The sequence below is a fragment of the Saccostrea echinata genome, unplaced genomic scaffold (assembly GCF_033153115.1).
Source record: "Saccostrea echinata isolate AGI-Se365-2 ecotype Australia unplaced genomic scaffold, CSIRO_AGI_Sech_v1 ptg000005l, whole genome shotgun sequence".
Classification (NCBI taxonomy): Eukaryota; Metazoa; Mollusca; class Bivalvia; order Ostreida; family Ostreidae; genus Saccostrea; species Saccostrea echinata.
In genome coordinates, this window is record NW_026889754.1 from 12,807,630 (window position 1) to 12,832,904 (window position 25,275).

The 25,275-nt window shown below is 35.3% G+C and overlaps 2 protein-coding genes across 2 annotated transcripts; one reads left to right on the forward strand and one right to left on the reverse strand.

Annotated features, from left to right (window-relative positions):
* Nucleotides 1-12,768: 12,768 nt before the first annotated feature.
* On the reverse strand, nucleotides 12,769-17,865 carry LOC133179892 (uncharacterized). Its single transcript, XM_061314574.1, has 9 exons — nucleotides 17,752-17,865; nucleotides 16,677-16,759; nucleotides 15,973-16,095; nucleotides 15,500-15,550; nucleotides 14,363-14,460; nucleotides 14,125-14,264; nucleotides 13,520-13,632; nucleotides 13,259-13,410; nucleotides 12,769-12,971 (listed from the first exon to the last, which is right to left on the reverse strand). Exons 1-9 carry the CDS (start codon nucleotides 17,863-17,865, stop codon nucleotides 12,769-12,771), a joined length of 1,077 nt encoding a protein of 358 aa, XP_061170558.1.
* Nucleotides 17,866-21,802: 3,937 nt separating this feature from the next.
* On the forward strand, nucleotides 21,803-24,993 carry LOC133179796 (uncharacterized). Its single transcript, XM_061314482.1, has 2 exons — nucleotides 21,803-23,196; nucleotides 24,861-24,993. The coding sequence occupies exon 1, from the start codon at nucleotides 22,073-22,075 to the stop codon at nucleotides 23,186-23,188; it is 1,116 nt and encodes a 371-aa protein (XP_061170466.1). The 5' UTR covers nucleotides 21,803-22,072; the 3' UTR covers nucleotides 23,189-23,196; nucleotides 24,861-24,993.
* The last annotated feature ends 282 nt before the right edge of the window (nucleotides 24,994-25,275 follow it).

A 25,275-nucleotide genomic window follows, 5' to 3' on the forward strand; every position in this document is an offset into this window, starting at 1 on the left:
AATTACCAAAAATTCCTTACAATCAAAAAAAAAAAAAGGTTATTAGACGTGTTTATTGAGGTGGCACAAGCTATAGTATCTATGTCTACTATAGTAATCTATATATCGGCAAAATTATTGGGGGGCACGCCCCCCCCCCTCCCTCGGTTCCTACGGCCATGTTGATTAAATTTAGGGTCACTAAGGAAAGAATGTTTTGACTGTATGAATGGTCTGAAGAACATATGTTAACTTGTCGAGTCGGTAACACATAGATGGGGTTTGCTTATAACCAGAGTGTGTCATGGTTTGATGCATGGTCATTTGAACGAGTTCAAGGTCATCAACGGAGAAACAACATTCCTTAACTGTCTTTCTACTGGTGAGACATTGCAAGTTGATACCCCTTACAAGATTGCTTATAACCTTAGAATGTGGCATGACCTTGACTCAAGGTCACTTCTTCCTGTTCGCAGCTCCAACGGAAGACCTACTCGTTGCTTTGCAACGAGCTCTGCTCTAGTTTCATATTATTTCTTTAACATGAATATATAAAATATACATTTTGTTGTGTTGTTTTGCTTCTTTTACACTTTCTGTTTTTTTGTTTCCTGTAACATTCCCAAAAAAAAACAAGGGTCGGTAGGTCGTGATTTTTTTTTGTTGCTTGTTATATAAATAATGGGTTCAAACATCCCGGGACTGAATTATGTAAGTGTTATATTTACAGTGGACACCCAACATGGCTACCTATCGCCAAAATGAACTTCAAAAAGGTGGGGGGGGGGATTGATTACTTTTTATATTTAAGGTAAATGTTGACTAAGTCACATATTTTATATCTGAAATAAAAGATACAATTATATTTTTTGAGTAAAAAGAATCAACTGATTGATCAAGCCAAAGTCTGGCAAAGAGCAAACACAGATTTGGCAGAAAAAAAAATCCACCCGGGGGTAAATTGAATGGGTCGGTCGGGTTACGGGAAACAAACATAATTTTTTTTTTCAGGCCCTATATATGCATCTCTCGGTTCTTAATCACCTCTGCTTCGTGCTAGTTGGCTAGTATCAGATGCAGACGCCATTTTCTTTCATTAAGAAGAAATAAATTTTAAACCAGAAATGAATAATTCCGGAATGTATTGTATTAGAAGTATGTTTCCGATGATCGATTATGAAAAATTATAATCGATCATCAGAATCAGTAGCATTTTTTCGTCGACAATCGATGTTTTCTGATTATCGGTACAACACTAATGGGAATGATATATTCGTACACACTTCGGCTCTGTAGGTTAGTCAAAGTTATAAATCGGATAATTAATAGTCTTTTATTATTTTTGTATCAGAACTTATTACTTAAGGAATAGATAAAAATAGTTTCGGAAAAGTGAATATAAATGTTTAAAATATGCACCGATTACCATGACATTCATATATGTATTAAAATGCTTTGTTATTTGTAGAGTGACAGAATCCATAGACATGGAGGACCCTGTTTCGGGATCATATGCAATGCCATCAGAAATTCCGTCATATTTGGCGGAAAAAGTTTTAAAGTAAGTGTTCTAAATGACATTATTGATTGATTGATTGATTGTATATTGTTTTACGTCCCATTCGAGAATTTTTCACTCATATAGAGACGTCACCATATACCGGTGAAGGGCTTCAAATTTTGACCTTTACTCGGCACTCAGGGCCATTGAGCAGTGAGGGATCTTTATCGTGCCAACGCCTGCCGTGACACGGGGCCTCGGTTTTTAAGGTCTCATCCGAAGGACCCGCAACTTTCACTTCAAAGTGCCGAGCGCATGGCGAAGGAACAGTGTTAATCTCTATTTTTGGAGTAACACTGACTGAATCCACAAAGCACTTTATTATCATCACTTGACCTCAGTCACATAAACAACCACCTCACAAAAAAAAAACAATCTCTACACACAGAAGAGTTCCCCACCAAGAGTTATCTCTCTTAGTGTATTAATACAATATAAAAATATATATTAACATTAATTACAATTTTCTTTTTTTTTTGAAGAAAATTTGATAAAGAAGTTAATAAAGAAATTTTACCTATCAATGAATATGTTTTGTTCATATTTACATGTAATTACTTTGACAGTGATGACCTTCATTGGATTAGACTATCGTCAGGACATCAGGGGATTATTCTGCCCCTTTACATATAGTGATGCATTTGAACATACAATGTCTATCACAAAAATTCACATGAATTCTTCTGGTAACTTCCCCGTCTGTAGAATTTTAAGCAGCTCCATTCCATTTGCTCCACGCTTGGTCATACAATTGGCTAGCTGCACTTTTCCTGGACACCATTTCACGTGTACATTACTGTTATTCTTTATTTCACTAATTGCTGCTATGTCAATTCGAAGGCGCTTGTCACCCACCATTCTTGTAGACTGTAATGCCGCGAAAACACTTTTGTTGTCAATGAATGCTGTAATTGGTATTTTATCTGCTTCCAATGTACAGATCTCCTCTAGCATTTTCCTGTAATACAATGCAGACTCAAGGCCCTCTTGCAAACTTAAAGCTTCTGCCGCAATTGTTGAACGAACAACTCTCTTTATTTTGTTGGCCTGCCAATGAATAGGACAACAGTTTCCAACGCGGTCTTTGAACCACAAAATTTGACCTCCAGTACTTCCTTTCCCCTCCTTTATATTTGCCAGCGCTGCATCCAAGAAAACAAAAATCTCCCAGTCTTTTTCAGCTGACCCATGTAGAGAAGGGAAAATCTGGATTGGTATTATGTCCTTCAGTTTCCCAATAGCTTTTATAGCTCTTAGTATGTCTGCCACTGTTGCAATTTTCAATTTTGTACTTAGATCAACTAATTCAAATGCTAAATCTGGTCGTGAACCTTGCACTGCCCAATTGAGTTGTCCGATTAATTTATGATATAAAGTTTGTTCTTCCATAGTAAGTTGTTCATGTTTCTGCATTGCTCTTTTAGGATCAAGGTGGGGGTGATCCAATTTCTCCATAAACTTTGAGTGATCTGCAGTAATACCATTTTCATTCTGTTTTATGTGGAATCCAATGTAATGAAAATCTTGTTCCTCAACTTTACCCGCTAGAAATCTGTTTTAGTTTACACAACAATTCCTCAAATTCCCGTTCTCCGGCATGTAGAAAATCATCAACATGACAGCATACCATCCCTATCAGAATTTTTCCATTTTCTTTAGTGAACATAGCAGGGTCCATTTTTGATTGACTGCATCCTAGTTTAAGCAGCTCATCTCGCACACTCATGTAAAACTGACGAGCACCATCTTTTAAGCCGTATAGTCCATGCTTTAGCTTCCATATAAAACCAACTGGTGTGTTACTTTCATAGAGAGGTTTAATGAACACTTCCCTTTGTATTGTATTCCCTTGCAGAAATGCAGACTTTATGTCTGTAGTTTTTACTATCCATCTTTTGCTAGCTGCCACAGTGAGAAATGTCCTGATAGCCCCTTTACCTATTGTTGGACTATCTGAAGGAATAAAAGAATGTTCCTCAAACCCTCGTGCAACTAACCTAGCTCTTGTATTACTGTCTTTGCCAGTTATTACCCATCTGGTTGATATTGTATTCTGTCCATGGTCCTCTACTTCATCATATGTGTTGAAATGACGCAGTTTGTCTAGTTCTGTTTGTTTGGCATTTTCAATAAACATATCACTGGTACCATGAGACGCTTCACTGTATGGGTCGAAGTGGGCTAAGTTTGCTTCTTCTGGGTTGACAGTTTTCCACTCCACAATTTCTAGATCAAGACTTTTATCTTCATTTTCAACACTTTTTCTAACATTATACCAAGAAGGGTACCTTCCTGTCGCTTTTCCGGCTCTTCCCAGTACTGTTGCCTCAGTCCATTCCTCTGAGTTTGGTAACTTGTACTTGATCCTGTCATGTTTCTTTGGTCGCTGTCTCTGGTCAGGTCGTGGATCTATAGCTACTTCCTGGTTAAGTTGCTCTGGTGCCTGACTAAGTGTTTCTGAAACAGTACTTGGAAAGACAGTCTTTGTTCTCATAGCAACATCCTCACTGTTTTTATTTTCCATCGGTTTCTCTAAACTGTCTTCACTCAGATTCATTTCTGTCTGATCTTGTGTAATTTTGCACAGTCTGTTAGGGGATACTCTCACAAAGACACCCCCATGCCTCACAAACACAACTTTTCCGTCTTGAAATACCACCTTTCCAGGTCCTAACCAGCGCTCTCGACCCTCTCTTTTGTAAAATACCAAATCACCATTGTCGTACGTTACTTCTGCTGCTCTAACTTTGTAACGCAGTGCTCTTCGTATTCTTTCATCTGCTTCACTTTGAATAAAGGCACGTCTTGCTTCATGCAGGGTGTTCAAATGCCAAGCCAGTGTCTCAGAACTTGTACTTCCTTCCAGGGCAGGCAAATCTGCTTTCATGATGTTTGGCAAATTTGGATTCTGTCCAAATATTAACTGATGGCTGCTAAAATCATTCCACATCTGTAATGAGTTTCTTGCCATATTTGCCCATGCAAGAAGTGTTTCAATATTAACAGCTTTGTTTTCAGCTTCAAGTTTGAGCAGCATCATATCTGTTGCAGCATGAACACGTTCACAAAGTTCATTTTGAAAAGGGCTTATTCCTGCTGTTGTGCATAAACGAATGTTGAGAATAGATGCTATTTCTCGCATTTCATCTGAACTAAATTCTCCACCATTGTCTGTCATCAAGGCTCCCATTACTCCAAAAACTCCAACCCAGTTTTTCATCATAGCATCAATTACATCTTTTGGCTTCTTTCGCTGTATGAAGACAGAGACTGTATATCTAGATCACATGTCTATCATGTGTAATATCCAGCGACCCTTATACTGTTTGAGGTCCATCGCAACTTTCTCATTGAACTCCTTTGCCATTGGCATTGCTACTACCGGTCTTGGTGGCGTCTTTGCGTATGCTTTACAAAGGTCACATTTTTGTTCTATTTCCAACAGGTGTTCCTCAAACTCTTCCTTCCATACTCCTGCATCTTGTAACATAGCCACAAGTCTCTTTTTCGGGGGGTGTGCAAACTGCCGATGAAGTTCCAAAAGAGCAGACTTGAGTTTTTCAGGCTCCAATTCTTCAAGCTGAACTGAGTTCACCTCTTCTATAGGTACAGTCTCTGATTTGTCAATTGGTATACAATAATGGCCAGATGTAGTTAAATTAAGTGCCACATCTTGTCCCATAATGACAGCAGTATCCTTCTCCAAATCCAGTTTTACCCCTGCTTTTTTCATTGCGGTTCTGGAAAGCAGTAAAGGGATGTCAGATTCAACCACATCTCTTTTGACTGTAACAGGTTTACCAACCATACTGACTGGTAATTCATATTCTCCTTCAGATTTCAATCTTGTTCCACCACCAAATTTGAAAACTTTATGCCCCTCGCGTCTCAAGACTTTCCCACGATCACTTTCCTTCAGTGAGCTAAGGTAACTTTGTAGCCATGTTTTTACCACATACAGTGCTGCTGCATGCACTATCAAGTACTGCACAGTTTCGTGCTTCTGTCCCAAGTTGGCTGATTTCATTTTTATGGTATTCTGTAAACAAAACTGCATGCTCTGTTAACGACTCTTCCTCTGTTATGTGTACTTTAGATATGTTTTCCCAACTGTCTGGACATTTTGTCACGAGATGCCTGAATGATCCACAAGATCTGCATGTCATAATTTTTCCATCTGCACCTTGTAGGTTGAGATTTTTAGTCCCACGCTGTGATGAGAAAAATCCTGAACCTCTGCCACCACCCCTACTGTAGTTAAAGCGCCCACCTCGCCGATATCCATAATTGCCACCTCTTCGTACATAGCCCGCAGCCAGTAATACATCTTCATTTTCTGCTAAAAATGCTGGTTCTAGTTTTATACTCTTGTTGTCACACTGTGTATGTCCTCCTTCACCCATGAACTTTTTTAACGACTTCTTTGCTTCTTCATATAATGTGGCCTTATTTTCATAATTCATTCCAGTCAAAACTAACATTTTTTGCTCTTTTGTGATGTTTGCTTTTCTCAAGAGTTTAAAAGCTAATATTTCTGAAGGAAGTGTCATTTTCTTTTTCTCAATTTTTCTGTACTTACTGTCAAATATTGCTATGAACTCATTCATTGATTGTCCTTCACTTCTATTAAGGTCCTCAAATTCCTTGAACTTTTCCAAACTGTCTGCTAGGTCATCTTTAGCAAGGTGTTTATCAAGAAAGTCAAGAAGGGTTTTAAAACCCGTTTCCTTTTTTAAATCTTCAAGCTTAATTTGGTCAAAAACTTTCTCACGAATCTTACTGTCATCTTCCTCTGGAAGTGTAAGTGCAACAGCAATGCCTTTCTCTTTTGCAAGTTCTGTTATTTCACTCCAAGCCAATAACTCATGTCTCTATAGTTCATAAGGCTTAGATTTGGATTTGAACACTGGTGGATTGATCTTGGTCGCCATATTTGATTCACTGTTTCCCTCCTTTTTTTTCCCAGACTCACCCTGTTTATACTTCTTCTGACACAGTTCACTGCCTTTCACTCGACACGGGGGTTGATTTTACGCTCTGCTACCACTTGTTAATCTCTATTTTTGGAGTAACACTGACTGAATCCACAAAGCACTTTATTATCATCATTTGACCTCAGTCACATAAACAACCACCTCACAAAAAAACAATCTCTACACAAAGAAGAGTTCCCCACCAAGAGTTATCTCTTTAAGTGTATTAACACAATATAAAAATATATATTAACAAACAGTTGCTACCTATTTTTTATCGACTTAGGTCTGTCGCGGCCGAGATTCGAACTCACGACCTCCCGATCACGGAGCGAGCGCTCTATCGACTGAGCTACCGTGAACGGTAACTGACATTATTACTTTCAATACTTTAAGAAAACAATTAAAAGTAAACAAGATATGGGTATGCATTTAAAATAATTGCTTTAATATCACATGTTTTGTATGTTTGAATTAAAAGTTACATGTATTAATTTACGTTACAATGAATGCTTCATTCCGAACATCCATGCACTCGCATACAGTTGATATATTTTTTTCCCAGAACACAGTCCTCTGATCCAGTGGAAATTCTTAAAGAATATCAGTCCATCTACATGAGGGGACGGCCACTGGATATATCCCACGAGTCGGTGGTCATCGAAGGAGAGACCTGCTCTATTTTTGTTAGTCGCGGTGACATATTCCAGGATGCCATTGAGGAGTTGCAGCATCTTGAAAACCTCAGATATCCATTGGAAGTAAACTTCCATGGGGAGAACGCCGAAGATTATGGCGGACCTAGGAGGGAATTTTTCGAATTGATTCTCACTGCCATCAAAGAGAAACTTGTGTCAGTTTCAAATGGTATAGTCACCTTGCACTTAGACGAGGAGGCACTGGCGCGTTATTACTATTATTACGCTGGAATCACAATAGGTTAGTCAAAATTAAAATTTAGAATAACTCAACGGATTAATGTAAAAGTTAACTATTTTTACCCTGGCATAAATAACAATAATGGCAGAAAATAAATACCGAGATATATCAAAAAATCTAGCAAAAATGATCGAACAAGAATTTAATATCTATTTTTAAGCAAAAAGGAGGTCATACAGCATTATTATATATTTACCTTATAGATGTGCAAATTGCTATTTTCCTTCTTTATTTATCTGAATTCCAGGTCTGAGTGCTATTCAAGGAGGGCCATTAGCTGACTTTCTGGATCAGCTCCTCCAATCTCCGGAATCAGAGCAAAAAGACCAGTTCGTCCGCGGACTGGAAAAGACAGGGCTGATTCAGGTACATCTCTGATTTTATAGTGTTTGCCTGCTGGTTACTAATGTCTCTAAATTATGAGATTTCTCGCTTTTAATAATATTAAATTATTTACGACTCGTTTTACCGTGAATTATTCACAACGCACTTTTAATCGTTTAATTCCGAAAGCCCAATAGTGCAAAATAAAAAAAAAAATAAATAAAATAATTAAATTTACAAAATAAAGAACGAAACTAATAAATGAAAAAAAAAAGAAATTACAAAATAAAAAATGAAATTACAAGATTAAAAACCGAAATTACAAGATTAAAAACCGAAATAAAATACGGAATTTAGATGTGCATGGTAAGGAAGTGAACCCAATTCCAAAAAGCCCATGTGTTGTAAAGCATTATACTATAGACCTGATTTTGTTGCGACATTAATACAAGTGTGAAAACATCTGCATATACACTCAGCTTTTCCCGTATCAATAACATAACTAGCTGGATCGAGTAGACGGTCACAATAGGGGAGATATGTAATATGCTTAGACCTATGTTTTTTGTTTTTTGTTTTGTTTTGTTTTGTTTTTTGTTTTTTGTTTTTTACATTAATGTGAAGTTTGACCAGTCAGATGAATTGGCCAGTGATTCTAGAAAAGACGATGACAAGTTAACATTAGCTCTCTTAAACCCTCAGCTTAAAAGGTCTAAATATCAACAATGAATCTGGACATGAAACATCAAAGAGATAAATTGACCAAATATTTAAGATAAACAAGTCCGTCTATTTATTAAGATTCTGCTGTTTACAACTGCTGAACTTTATAACATTTAGGAAATTCCCATGGCTATAAACGTCGATCATTTGTCAAATTTATCGCACAGCACAATAATGCTGTAAAATAACACGTTACCGATCGGATTTTGCGGGTTTGTTTGGCATTATTAAAAAGGGTTGAAGAAAATAAGTGCAAAAATTAAATAAGTTTAAGTGTTTACAATTAGATTTTAATGATTGCTTACTTCATTAAAAAGATGAGCAAAACACTTCTATAGCTAATTTCTTGGTCATTTTATAAAAGCTTAAATAGAAGTGAAGCACCATAACTATATGTTCTCTCATATTTTAAATAATGTATTCTCAATCTGTGTTAGTTGTGAACAAACAATACACACACTTGCATAAAAAATCCCCACAAAGTTATCAAGTCATTCTCGTTATTGTTTCAGCAACCCAAGATTTATGGTACACTGATAGGGCGCTAGGTTAAGTTTGGAGAAAATTCAGTAAATAAAAAAAATATGTAGTCTGGGTCATATTACGGGGCGGAGCTATTTCAAACGTACCATGTGTTTTTTTTAAAACAGAGCTAGCCCACGTAGGTTGCTGACATATCTATTTATGTGACTCTACTCCAGATTGAATCACAAGCATGTCGCTTCGCTAACAGATTACCTTGCCAAAAAAAAAAAAAAAATCACTGTTTGGATGCGGACAAGGATATAATTTATATTCCAATTCCATATTGAAATAGGAATATTTTTAAAAACATAGTTGTATTAGTAAGAAACGTCTTTCTCGTCAAAAAGCATTTCAACTGGCTTCTTCCCGTTGAATCCTTGTGGGGGTTTTTTATGAGTCCATAAAAAATGCATATCACTGAAACCTGGGAACGATGTGGAATTTAAATTCCGCTCAATAGCGCGTTAGAAATACGTGTGCGTTATGATTCAATGATAGTCCAAAAAATTTACAATTCAAAGCTTACATTTATTTAAAAATGTTTATTCAACTAATTATATTGAATGCTTTTTAAATACTGATTTAATTCCTGGTAGTTTGATTACATGTCGTTCTTTGAATATACAAATTATGCCTTTTTAAATGATGCTGGTACATGTCCTTAGAAAAAAAAATTAGTATATACATAAAACAATGTTTTACAGTTGATGAGGGGCAAAAGAACCCGGAAGTTCCTTTTTCGAAGGATTGAAAATATTGTACTCACCGTACAAAAGTTTATCAAAACATTCGACGTCAGGTTCAGCGAGGAAGGGGCTAATAGGAGGAGGGTTGAAGAAACAATATATAGACAATTCCTCAAATACGTCAGAGATGTCTACGGTACGTACTGCAGTGTTCAGTGATTCTCTGACGGAAAAAAAAGAAGAGTTCGAATTTATCTGCTGTTGTTAGGTATTCCGAATAAACAATGCACCTAAAAATTATGTAACTTTTTGTTTATCATATTAAAGTAAAAATGTTAATTTAAAGGTATAATTTTTTTCAGCTGGAAGACAGGGTGACAAGGTCAGTCTGGAAAACATTCTAGCTTTTGTAACAGGAACAAGAGAAATACCTGTGTTGGGATATGCTATACAGCCAACAATTGTGTTCCAACTGGAAGAGGGGCGGTTTCCAACCGCGACAACATGTATAAATAGACTATTGCTTCCTTCGGAAGTTAACTTTGAAATGTACGATTTGGCATTTCTTAACACCCATTTTGGGTTAAACTAGTCATACATCATGCATGTGTAAAACACGAATCGAAAACATCTTACTTAAGTCAGATTTATCAGTGACCCGCACAACTATCTCACACTGAAAAAACGTAAAATCTTGACAGATTTAATTCATACAACTCTATAACACGAAAGAAATGCTTACCCACCTTTTTCTTAAAATAATAAAGTTGTCATCAACTGATATCTTGAGTGATAAGCTTATTGAACGTATTTCCGCTGGCATACTATATAATAGTCCAAACTATTTTAAAACTCTAATTATACCTTTGTCAAAAAAGAATCAATTGATGCAGATTACCAGATTTTACTGCCACCAAGATAATCCTTGTGATATAGAAATCTGGTAATATCATAAGAGAAATTTAATGTCAATGTTATAATAGCTTTCCGTACTATATTTTATTGATAAACAGACGTAAAAATATTTAATTTAACGTTTTGTTTCTTTGATTATGTAACAATCAGATAATTTGAGGTGATCCGTCTCTTACCAGTTAAACATGTACTTTTCTGCTGTAGATATCTAATTAAATCTGTCAGGACTTTATGGGTCAGCAGTGCCCGATCAATGATAAGTCGATGTTTTAATTTCACTCAGCCTCTTTTCCAACAAAATAAAATCAAGGCAAAAGCTGTCCCCTCAGTTGACATTTTGAGGTAATTGGTTTTTATCATTCCTTAATTATATTCAATTTTCATTTCTCGTTTCTCTCTTCGTGTTTTACACATACCCTACATATGCATGTCAGACTGGTTTTAATTAAAATATCGCGTGTTTACCCTTTTGTCGACCAAGCAACAAAAATTGACCCTACGCTAAGGTTTATATTCCTCTTTTCATTGGAATTTTTATTTTATGCCCCCATAATCGAAGAATTCGGGGCATATAGTTTTTTGTCTGTCTGTCCGCAAAAACTATAACCATCCCATATTTATAACTTTGGTTGGGGTTAAGGCTTTCATGTTTCACATGTGTATTCCTTGTGACAAGGCCTTTTTTACGTACCAATAATTTTAACGTCTTGACCTTGGAGTTTGACGTACATAAAAAAAAAAAATGGTGTTGATGTACCATACAGGGGCATTAGTGTTTCACAAACACTTCGTATTTTTATTTTAGATAGGTCATTCAGTCAGCCTTGTGATGATGAGTGATTTATAGTAATGATAAATTTTAATGATAAAACGTTGCATGTATCTTTTTAAAAAATCCTACCTATCTTTCTGTTGTTAAATGACTGTGTCGAAAAAGGAGAAACAGATTTTTTTTTTAAATTATATTACAGATTTTGGTCGAAAACTTGCGCCAAAGGGCCCAAATGACAATGTGGTTGTAAACTCTGCATAATATCATCTGATCCCACCTCTGATGTTTGGAGGTCCGTGTTTGCTCTGCTCCTATTTTGTATTGTATAATGGACTTTTGAGCTTGAATACTGTTCGTTATCTCCATATATTTCACTTCAACCTCTCATCGAATACATTGTGTTTTTCATCTGTAATATTTTTTTCAAGTTGAAACAATGACCCAGATGTTATAAAGGGGCAATGATTGGGATTAAGAAAAACTAAAATATGAAGCATGAGGAAAACGTGTTAATGTTCAACTATGTCAGGGTTCTGAACGTTCATTGTGTTAGATTTTTCAGAGAATTATCTTTAAAAAAAAATTAATGTATTTCTTAACAAAAATTGCCAGGTGCAAAATACTTCCCTGGGACAGGCCCTTTTTTTAAGTACAAAAATAACTAATTAGCTTAAACAATTTAAGACCTTATCCTTAAAACATATAGTTCCTTTTTACCTATGAAGAATCTCTCTTGTGACATCTTTTTCGTATAACTATATGGTCTTTATTTCCGAATTATTGTATGCTGTACAAAATGACTGCAATTTGTTCTTTTAATATTTCCGAATTATTTTTTTTATTTGTGGTGAAATTTTAAAATAAAATTTTTAATACTTTCCTAAATATATTCAAGTTCAGGTTTTTGTGTTCGTTCATGATTGTAATGGTAAGCGACATTATATACTATCACAATGTATTTTTTTTTCCAATGCCAATTGCATGTATACAATAATCGTCAATAGTATAAAAAATATTGTAGAAATGAACTGCTAAAGAGTCCTGTGTTTCTCTAGGTCTATATCATGATGAAAAGAACTCTGTGTTGGAGTATATTCTGACATTCCCGAATTTTTATCAATACACCTTGGAAGAACACGGTGGTTAACATTTTCCTATTCCTATCCTTTTTTTCTTCTCTGTACAACATGGGTCCAAAGAGGGGTTGTGCCCTATGGGCCTCTGGTTTGAACAGCTAACAAAATATGAATAAATAAAAAATTTCTCAATTGAGCATGCTGTTTTATTATTATTATCAGTTTTTATTTAGCACCCCACGGAAATTAAAAAAAAGAAAAAAAAACAAACACCAGGAAAAAGTTGAAAATAGGATTAATTCATATTATTTGCAACCAGTTCAAAATATTGCTCAAGTGCTTCTTGCCAGGGAGTTGCATCACTCCACCCTTTTCGTCCAAACAAAGCATTAGAACAATTGTCAAATTCCAAAAATCCACTTCTAGTTGGAACCTTGCACTGCAGTTGGCTGAAGTTAATATCTTCCTCAGAAACGGGCTGAATGCAATCAGAGAATCCTGTAAATATCAACATACATGTATTTAAACTGCACCTAGTTTTGAAAAGGTAAATAATTGGGACGGTTTGATACTAAATTAACAAGCACATACCCTATCCGCTTTCACTGTGTTTTAGAATTTCAACTGCATTTTTTTTTTATTTTCATTTTGAATGTCGAGGGAATTGACTTGATAGCATTTTTTTTTACCTAATTTATGCGCATTTTTTTCACATTGATGCAGGGAAAAGCCCTCTTTTAGAAGAGGTTATTTTATGCATGAACTCCAAGCATTAAGTGTAGTACCCTTTTCCTCTGGCAGTATATAAAGTACATTTGGACGACCATGTGGACAAGCAGAGTGTCTGTTGTATGCTATTGGGTGATTGTTCCATTGTTCCTTTACCGCATCCAGGACGTTTTGTAGAACTGGCATAAAGCAAAATCGCAATGAATACCTGGAAACATAATTATGTAGAGCATTTACTATATAACCTCTTCTCAACATTATTATTCCGTATATGTTTAAGTCAATGAGCATAAAGAATATTATTTGCCAATTCTTACACATCATTTATCACATCTTTACGAAAGAAACCATCAGTCTCCAATTCCTTGAAAAAAGAGATCAACCATTCCATTTCTTGCCGGCGCATCATGCTCCACCATGCCTCAATTCTCTGTGAAAATAATGTACGTGAATTTCTTGGATATTCGATTTACTTCTGTTTGACAGTTACTTCGGATTGCTCTATTGAGACTTCGGATTTAGTTCTTTTTTTCCTTATTTTTTTTGTATATCCCACGATATTAGACAATTTCCACAGGAGAAATCCATCAAAATCCTTTCTTGTGATGTGAAATGTATAAACACATGTACATAAGACAGGTCACTCGAAGGAGATAAAATTCTACCAGGATGCACAGTCTAAGTAATTCTAGATTGTCTTCTATCTCGACAGACTGTAGTACTACATCAAATTCCATATGGTGCGCATGGTGCTTACATCATAGGTATCCAGGTTGAATTTTTCTTGATTTTTTTTTTTGGTATGAAATGGACGAGTGGTTTAATGTGATATAGACTGTGTGAATTTTGTTTCTGAACAATGGACATAAAGAAATGATCAAAGCTTTACAATGACGTACAACATAGTTGACCAATCACGCACCTGATTGAAAACTGATCTGGTAACTCGATAACAGCCTCTTGCCGTGGACTGATCTTGTTCTGGATTTCGATACAAACACTGAAGAGCACCCATGGTTATGTTTTCTGTTCCCGGGTCACTTTGTAGTATTCTTGGGCATCCTATTATACATGTTATATAATAATGAATTTTCATACAGAATATATGCATGATTGCAAGTACAGAAACTGAATAGAAAGTTTGTAATATTATTTGATACCTCTCAAAGTCGCTACAGTTTGGACAAAATTGCAGGCCACTATCTCTGGATCATTATTAGAAGGCCCTACTTCAAGCCACATAATTCGTCGTGAAAACCTAGATATTTGTTATTCGAAAAGATGATTACAGCACTGGCGAGTTTCAGACATCGCTATCAAAGAACACTTCCACAAGGTATACCTCCACCTTCACTATCATTTTAATAACGTATCATCTTGAAAAACAACCATATAACTCTCATACAAGAGGCCAATGGGCCACAATGATTACCTGAACCACTATGGCCCTGCTATTTTTTCACCAGCAGATTTTTTCCCATATTACACTACCTGAGGATGATTCTATTTAAATATGACTGACCAGGGCTTCGCTGTTTCTTGAGAAAAACTTTTAAAGGTGTTTCCTTTATACTCTATGTAAACATTTGATCGCCCATTGTGGCCCCACCTTATTCCTGGGGGTTATGATTTGAACAAATTTAAATCTACACTATCTTAAAATGCTTTCATATAATATGACTAGTCATGGCTTTGCTGTTTATGAGAAAATTATTTTTAGTGATTTCCCCTTATAGTTCTATGTAGACATTTTCATCGCACATTCTTGCCCCATGCTACCCACAGGGGGGGGCATAATTTAAACAAACTGGGATCTATACTCACTACCTGCGGGTGTTTACATATAAAATGACTAACAATGGCGTTGCTGTTCTTGACTAGAAGAATTTTAAATGTTTTGTTTCCTATATATACTCCTATGTAAACATCTGATGGCCCGGGGGGGGGGGGGGGGCTTATCCTACCCCGTGAGTCACAATTTGAACAAACTTGAGTCTACACTAAATCAGGAAATTTCAATGTAAGTTTCATATTTTCTGGTTCAGTTACTCTTGAGAAGATTTTTGTCAGATGCCATGAAATTTAAACTGCGTCCTTATCCTTTTATTTGAACAAACTTGAATTCTCTTCACCAAAGGATTCTGGTGGGAAGTTAGCTTGAAATTGGCCCACTGGTATATAATGAAATCTATTACTGAAGTATATTTTAAGGTCAGGAAGAGAAATGAATTGCCTGCTGTGCACAGGTCCTTGACAAAAGTCATTGAACAAGTTAATTAAATCAAAATTTGACTTACCCATCTATGCATCCATGAATAGGAAATCCAAACGGTTTTAATTTGTCATATCTGTAAGTGTGCAAATAATTGATTTTAAACAAAGATATTCTTGATTTCTTGAGTATTTCTTCATATTAAAACTCATTCTATTTATAAACTGATATGCTTACATTACAATGGTTGTGAGCTTTCTTTGAATGAAATATGTGGAGATAACAAACAGTATTCGAGCTCAATATATTTAAATTAGAATGAAGGGATGACAGAAAATGAAAGGTCAAGGAACCCCTTAATTGAGAGAAATAACATATAGGGGTGGGAGCTGGGGGATGGAATGGGCGATGATCATTTTGCAGAAGTTGACTGGAGTTGAGGGCAACATTGATTATGTTAGTCTCCAAGGGATGAAATATTGCCCGACGCGGAAGGAGATTTGGAATTTAATCTTATCGATATTAATCAATTTTATATGACCTGACATATCATCTTACCCATCAACATGCCATATATAATTTGGACCCTGTGAATAATATATTTTTCGTTTGATGCGACGGCGTCTACGAAAATCAACACCGAGTGGGTCAATTCGTCTCATAATTTCCATTACTTTATCTCTGAAATAAAGATAAAATTTTAAAGTGAACTTGATTGCATAAAAATATTTAACTATGCATAATGTGGCAACTGTTAAAAGCATTATAGAAAACTTAAGGGGACGACTAGTTGATTCTGAAAGGGCCCGGTGGCAATTCTTTTTCGAGTCAGATTATTTACATGTATTTTCATGCCAAACCGAAACTCTAGCCGAGGACATATCGCCAGTCTAGGACAGAAAATTTATTTTCAACATTTTGGAGGAAAAATATTTATTTCCACAATCTGCAAGCCCCTCCCCTTAATAATAAAAAAACAAATGGGGGTTCACTAAATGATGAACGTTTGTACACCGTTTTACATCAATGCCAACTTTAAATGACTAAAACATAGTTATTTATAAGTTCTATCATACAATCATACATATCATAAAGTCAGAAAAGACGTCATAACTCGAGTTTAAATGATTTTTCTTGTATTGATGTTTAAGAGGGAAGCTAGAAAACAAGTTTAAACTTCTTGAAGTAAATTTTGCTTCTTGACTAATTGACTTAAATATAAATGCTATAAAATCATTATAACTTTACAAAAAATAATGTACCTGCGAACTGGTATATTTAGATGTCTGAGCTTGTCTGTCATATGTCTATAGCCAACTGTCGGTGGCGAAGATTGTAGCATGTCCTGTAAATTGAAATGCAAGTAGATATAATCAATGTGATATTCAAACTATATTTTTAAAAAATTAAATTTTATATATATATATATATATCGTCCATTGAGGCCCCACCCTACCCCCGGGGGTCACGATTTGAACAAACTTGAATCTACACCACCTGAGGATGCTTCCATATAAATATGACCAATCATTGCTTTGCTGTTCTTGAGAAGAAGATTTTTCCAATATATTCCTATGTAAAACTTTGATCGTCCATTGAGGCCCCACCCTACCCCCGGGGGTCACGATTTGAACAAACTTGAATCTACACCACCTGAGGATGCTTCCATATAAATATGACCAATCATAGCTTTGCTGTTTTTGAGAAGATTTTTGAAGATTTTTCCTATATATTCCTATGTAAAACTTTGATAGTCCATTGAGGCCCCACCCTACCCCCGGGGGTCATGATTTGAACAAACTTGAATCTACACCACATGAGGATGCTTCCATATAAATATGACCAATCATAGCTTTGCTGTTCTTGTGAAGAAGATTTTTCCTATATATTCCTATGTAAAACTTTGATCGTCCATTGTGGCCCCACCCTACCCCCCGGGGTCATGATTTGAACAAACTTGAATCTACACTACCTGACAATAATTCCATATGAGTTTCATCTTTCCTGGCCCATTGGTTCTTGAAAAGAAGATTTTTCAATAATTCCATTAATTTGTTGCTATTTTGTAATTATCTCCCCTTTGAGGAGGGAGTGGCCCTTCATTTGAACAAATTTGAATCCCCTTTACCCAAGAATACTTTGTGCCAAGTTTGATTGAAATTGCCCAGTAGTTTTGGAGAAGAAGATGAAAATGTGAAAAGTTTACGACAACAACGACGACGCCGACAGACAACGGACAAATTTTGATCAGAAAAAGCTCACTTGAGCCTTCGGCTCAGGTGAGCTAAAAAATTCTTAATAATTTATGGGAACATTATACATGTAAATGAAAAATACCTTTATTTTACGTTCCAGTTCTGCATCACTGTACCCTGTTGATCCTCGCCTTGGTGGATAATCACACCGTCGCAAACGCTTCCCCACCGCGTTAGAGCTTTGAACATAATGCATAATGACATTAGTAAAACGAATAAATCATTAAAGAAAATGTTAAAGTACAGGTCCACCTAAGAATCAGGCAAAATCAAATTTTTGTGATAAGTCAGTGTTTGAGAATCGACTTGAAACTTCACATGGTTATGCATCAGGACATACGTATTACATATATTCAATCATTTGGAAATGTTCAGGCTTGTTCTAATTTAATCGGCAATATATTGAGAAAAATATTATGAGCATGAGTAGTACAAATCTATACAATGGTATGGATATTGAAACCTTAAATAATTAAAACAGCAAACGTTATGAGAGAAAGTGATAATGAACAGCGAATCAGCTATTTAAAAATTACAATATTAAATTTTAAAAAGTTTGGAAAATTGCGAGTTTAGCGTTTACTACCCCGATAATTACTTCCAATATTAGGGAATTTTAGTTATCGTTCTTGATTTATGACCTAATTTGCCGCTTGAGGGCGCTCCGTTGTTAAGTACGCTGATGCAGTAAAAATAGAATCAAATTGATTAAACATCGAATTGGGCATTTTATTTTGGTTTAATTAATCTACTGAAAATTAAGGAATGTCTAACTTTAAACTAAACATCTTCTTTCCTTGAAATCTAGCGATACATTGGGTGTCAAATTTGATCGGGTTCAGGTTGCTCGAATTTCCACACTTGTCATTTAGGCACGATTATAGTTTTACAGTTTGACTGTGTATTAAAGATGCACAAGAGTTTATTACAGACTGAAAAGAAAATTGGTCTTTGCATTACACAACGCACTTCAAACAATCGTTGCCAAACAGCAGTTTATTGAAACTCCAAATCCTAAAGTCATGTTCATTGTTTGCGAGGAAATGCGGACTTATTCGAGTTATGCGACATTCGATTTGGGAACTACATAGCCTATGTAACACTTGATTGTGGTTATTTCAAGACACAATTATATATCTTACATTTATGATTTATTTCCCGAAATCCTGCTGAAATATGGAAATTTTCTTCTCAGAAAAAGAGAGTTTGTGATGCAGTTCATGTGCAGGTAAGTAGTTTTTTAAGCTAACAATGGGGAAAACCCTTTTGATGTCAACCAAAAATAATAACAAGCTTTTATCCATTAAGTTTTAAGTTTTTCGGTCTTTTTCAAAATTATTTCAAAGTTGGATGTAATTTTCTTTTCTTGGAAATCCTTCCTATGAATAAGGAGCACCCCATTTGATAAAATGTGTATAGATATTTATCTAAACTACTAATTATAAAAAAAATATCTTGCTTAAGACTTTAAAAATGTCTTTTAGGGATACGTAATTAAATCGTCTCATTATTATTAAATTTTATGCTTATTCAGAGTTTAAAATACTGGGTAATATGCCTCTGCATTTAATTTCAGACAAGTTCAAGCTGCAGAAAAGTTCTTTGGTCTTCCCAAATAGTCGAGGTTTTCTTCTGTCCAAACTTCAAAATTTAGTGAAAAAAAGGAGGAAAAAACTTTACAAATGAAAGAATTTTCTTAAATCACATCGAGTAGAGAATCTGGTGCCTTTTGTTATGTTTTACCATCATAAAAGCTAGTGACAGTAGTGTAGGTAAAATGTCCTACATTGCTCATTACCTTTTGTAAAAAGGGAATAAAAATAAATACAAGTTGAGATTTAGTCGAGAAATCAACTGAAACCATCCAAAAGTAGAAGCCCACCAGTCCATACAATTGACCAAGTTCAGAATTTGACATGTGCATGTCTTTTGCATGCATGTGCATGGCTGCCTTGAAAAGTACTGTTTAAGAGGATTTTTTTTTAATCATTTGGATGGAATGATAAAGAACTGATATTGTAACAACTTTTCTATCTACTTTGTGTAATTTACATGTAATTTATAAATTGTTAACATTAAACATGTTAAACCTTTTTGCAAATTGGTCATTGTTGATGTCATAAGAATTAACATGGAAATTTTCATATTAAAACATTTAGTTTAGTATTTCCAACAACATGCCGTATTTGTTAAATATGCAATTAAAAATATCATATTGCTGCTCATATGACGGTACAGTAAATCAAATATTGCAGTTGCATGGTTTTCTGCAGTTGAACAAAATCCTTTACAATATTCCTTTCATATATAATTTGAGAGTTGAAGAACTTCATGAATTTATAATTTTATTTATAAAAGTCAACAGTTTTAGAACACTGCTAGCAGAGACCAACATACTCTGACATGTTTACATAGTAATTATTGTTCTCAGGCATGAAGCATAATGAATTCTCTGTTGTTAATATATATATATATATATATATATATATATATATATATATATATATATATATATATATATATATAGCTGCTGTATTTGACAAACATGCATGCAGTAAAAGCTGAAAAGGTAAATGAAAAAAAAAAATGCTTCTATGAAAAGAATCATCCTAATATACGAGGGTTGTTCGGAAAGTTCGTGGACTTCTGTCACATCTTTTTTATTTAACGTCATATGTTATCCAAATTTGGTAGAAATATTTTAACAATGAATTTAAATGATTTGTATTAAATTTTTCAAAAATATCATGATTTATTTAAAACTTATCCAGAATTAAAAACTGCAAAAATCAGATCGCGGCGCAGGTCAAACTTTAGTAATTTACAAACAATAAACTAAATAATGTCTTAAGTCATCTTCTCTGTAAAATGGAGCAAAAACGAAAAAATCCTAGACGGTTAAATTGAGAACTGTTACATCGATTCGTATTCCAAATTATGGCTTAATATTTTGCTTCGGTAAAAAGAAATCAAATTTAGAAGATAGGTAGTCCTCATTGAAAACGACAAAAACGATGACGTTGTAGAACGTCACGGAGCAGCAGATAACGATGCAGTTTTGTGTTATACTCGGGGAAAATCCTGAATAAACGCTAAAAATGTTGGAGGAATCAGAAAATATGCCACAAGCGAGTAGTGCATGTGTGTGTAAATGGTAGAGGTGGTATTTCAGTGACAGAGACTCTGTATCGGACGAGAACAATCTGTGAAGAAACGGTTTAACTGTAAAAATCTGAACGAAAACTTTTAAAAGTTGGGACGTCATGGAAAGATGTAGGCGCTTCAGAGTTGCTGATCTTGTGAAAGCACAGTTAAGCGGTAAAAGAAATTAAAACATTAACAAAGGAAATTATAAAACAAGGACAATTGTAAGAAAAATAAATGACAAGTAATTGAAAAAGGTTTTTAATACGTGGGTATTGGACTATACTGTGTGAATGTATAGGGGTAGAATTTTTAAGAAACTCTTGACGCTATGTTTTTGACGTTCGTTATCTCCATATATTTCACGTTACATTGCTTTTAAGTGTGCGCCGTGGTTACAAAACATGTTGATTTAAAAATTAAGTAAATTAATTTCTATCAAATCGAATGGAATGATATTTCACAGATCAACAAAACAAGTATTTTTACACATGATATTGTGCTTATTTTAAATTTCTTGGAAGAAGTATAACAAAGATTGACATCGTCCACGAACTTTTCGAACAACCCTCGTATAGTGATTGGTAATCATGATTACTATATGAAAAAACTGGATGCATCTACTCAGGTTTAACAGCTGTTTTAGTGTTGAAAATAAAAACAGAAAGACGTTGGGTACTTCATATACAGAATTTCGATCCCGATCATAATTCTCTCCTAAAACTATTTAAAAGATGTAAAGTTAATTCCAGAGTAAACTTGGTAAATTGAATAGGAAAATTCATAATAATGTGATAAATGTAATAAAAAAACAATGAAATGAAAGTTAAATTTAACACACAATGCACTTAAAATTAGGAAAAAATCTTGTCAAACTTCAAGCAATTTATCAAAATTTCTCAATAGTTTTCCCTTTCCTTAAAAATTGTTCATTGATTTTTCCACACTTTTTAAACTGGAAAACTAATAACGAGCGTTTGTTTAATTATTTTTCGTAAACGTCACTTCCGAGATAATGTGAATAGTACTGCGCAGCCGCCAAGTCATTGAACTGCAAGTAGCCGGAGCGAGTAGACGTGGTCTTACTTGCTCGATCATTATTGATATATTTTTACATATTGACGAGGTCAATATACTCTTAGAACTTTTTCAGAGTTCATTATCGTTTCTGACGTGGTCAGATCAGTTTTCGGGGGCGATTTTGTCTGACGTGGTCAGATATTTTTTCATCGGTTTTGAAAGTTCAAACCACGTGCGTCATGGCGGACGTTCCTAACCCTGACGATGATAAAGCACCGGTCAAGGGAAAGAAAAAAGCCCCGAACAAATCATCGTCTTCGGAGAAGACACCGTCTAACTTACGTTCGTCGTCGAGTTCGTCGACTTCGACTGGCACTTCCACGTGTTCTCGTGGTCATGGCGGAGGACATGATAGTTCCGCGCCAAATAACGAGAATGAGATTCTCAACATATTAAAAGCGATTCAAGAGAATCAAAAGAAACAAGACGATCGTATGACAGAGCTAGAAAATCTGTATGATTATGATTACCAAGAATATGAAGATCGTCAGGACGATACCCCGGAAGAACCGGGTACTTCCGGTGAAGCGGCTTCGAGGAAGCGCGCATTAGACGAGATTCTGACTGATACGGAAAACAAGTACGTCAATGCCGGTAAGAAACTTAAAGTTAAAGAGACTTGTGATAAACCGATTGATGATGAACTAGCTAATCTCGTGACAGATTGGTTCCGAGAGGGAATCGAGGAAGAACGATATAATGAACTTCTGAAAACGACAAATCGTCCTGAAAACTGTTCAGCATTAGTGACTGTGAAAACTAACCAAATGGTTTGGGATTTTTTGAGCCCAACTACAAAATCTTCCGATAAGAAGATGCAAAATGTTCAGACTTCGTTGATCAAGGGTGCTTGTGCACTCACTAAAATGACTTATTTGCTCGGTAAGTGTGACAATCCCGAGATTTTAGACCTTTTGGGAAATGCTATGGAATCATTGGCATTGCTGGGGCATGCCAACAGACAGTTGTGTATGTTGCGTAGAGAATTTATGAAACCTGATATGAAGGGTGAATATACTCACCTTTGTAGTCATAATTTAAAGTATACAGACTATTTGTTTGGTGACGATGTCCCTAAAACTGTAAAAGACATCACAGATTGTTCCAAAATCAGCAACAAAATTGGTATCGGATATAGAGGGAGCTTCCGTGGTCGCTTTATGAGGGGACGATCACGTGGACGCTTTGTCCGAGGAGCTGCAAGGGGTCGTGGATCCTACTCGAATGCTGCATCCTTCTCATCTGATTCAAAAAACTACCAACGAAGAGGCTTGCAGAGTCGCCTCCAGAAGTAGTTGAAAAGGTATGTGAATTTAGAGCAGGTGTACTAAAAAATTTCATTTCTGAATGGAAAGAGTTAACATCAGATAAAAGTATATTAGATATTGTGAAAGGTTGTCATTTGGAATTTAAAAATGATAAAATTCCTGTACAAAATTCAAAACCTTTTGAGCCACGTTTTAGTTCAGCTGAATCATGTGTGATTGACAAAGAAATTGAATCTTTATTAGATATGAATGTAATTGAAGAATTGTCTGAAAATGTAGACCTTAGTGATGGTTTCATTTCCACTGTTTTCACTAGACCTAAAAAGAATGGTAGTTATAGAGTCATTTTGAACCTGAAAGAATTTAACAAAAACATTGTGTATCACCATTTTAAAATGGATACTTTTGAGAGTGCTCTTGATTTAGTGACTCAAGGTTGTTATTTTGCTAGTGTTGACTTTAGCAATGCATACTATAGTGTCAGTGTGGCAGAGGAACATAGAAAGTTTCTTAGATTCATATGGAAAAATAAGATTTATCAGTATACTTGTCTCGCTCAAGGGTTAGCTAGTGCACCTAGACTCTTTACAAAACTACTGAAGCCTGTTTTTGCAACACTTAGAAGATTAGGACATGTCATTATTGGGTATATTAATGACTCGTTACTGATTGGCAATTGTATTAAAGAGTGTTTAGATCATGTTTCTGAAACTTTAGCCCTAGTAGAGAGTCTAGGGTTTGTAGTCAATTATGAGAAGTCTGTTCTCACACCTAGTACAAAAATCATTTTCTTAGGAAATGTTATTGATTCTGAATTGATGATAGTTTCTCTTACTGAAGAAAGAAAGGAATCTATTTTAGAGGCATGTAAAAAATTACAAACAAAATCAAGAGAAAAAATTAGAGAAGTTGCAAAGGTCATTGGATTGGTCGTGGCTAGCTTTTCAGCAGTAGAATTTGGTCAGCTGTTTTATCGTGATATGGAAAGAGCAAAAACTGATGCACTTGTACAATCACAACATGACTATGATGCTTTCATGATTATAACAAAAGAAATGAAATTAGAATTAGATTGGTGGATTTCTAATATTTCTTCATCAGTTAGAAGAATTTTGCATGAACCCTATGATCTTACAATAACTTCTGATGCTTCTCATCTTGGATGGGGTGCTGTTATGAATGAATTGAAATCAGGGGGTAGATGGACAACAGATGAATCTGAAAATCATATCAATTACTTAGAATTATTAGCCTGCTTTTTTGGGTTAAAGTGCTTTTGTTCTGATGTAACAAATAAAAATGTCAAATTATTTATGGACAATACCACAGCTATTTCCTACATCAATAACATGGGTGGTATTAGTTCTAAAAAATGTGATAAACTTGCAAAAGAAATTTGGCTATGGAGTATGAATAGGGATCTGTGGTTAAGTGCATGGCACATTCCTGGTAAAGATAATTTGATAGCAGATATGATGTCGCGCAAATTTGATGATCAAATAGAATGGATGTTGAGCAAATCTGTGTTCCATAAAATTGTTTTAAGATGTGAACAACCTGAAATTGATTTGTTTGCAACAAGGTTGAATAAGCAAATTGATGTATATTGTTCTTGGCATCCAGATCCAGATGCCCGTTATGTTAATGCATTTAGTTTTTCATGGGCAAACATTTATGGTTATCTTAATCCTCCTTTCAGCCTCATTGGACGTGTGGTGAGGAAGATTTGTCAGGACCAAGCAGAGTGTGTACTGGTGGCTCCAGTGTGGCCAACACAGCCATGGTTCAATCGTGTGTTAGAAAAACTGGTGGATCATCCGGTGATTTTACCTGTGATGGACAATCTGTTGACACTTCCAGGCACAGATGTGCAGCATCCTCTGAAAGACTCGTTAGTGCTGATGGCATGTCGATTGTCCGGTTGCAGTACCAAAAACGAGGAATTTCTCATCAAGCAGCCTCGATCCTTTTGGCATCATGGAAGTCGGGAACCAAGAAACAATATAAAACATTTTATACGAGATGGTTTCAGTACTGTAGTGAAAAATCGATTGATCCATTTTGTACAACTATAGAAACTGTTATTGAATTTTCAGCACATCTTTTTCGCCTAG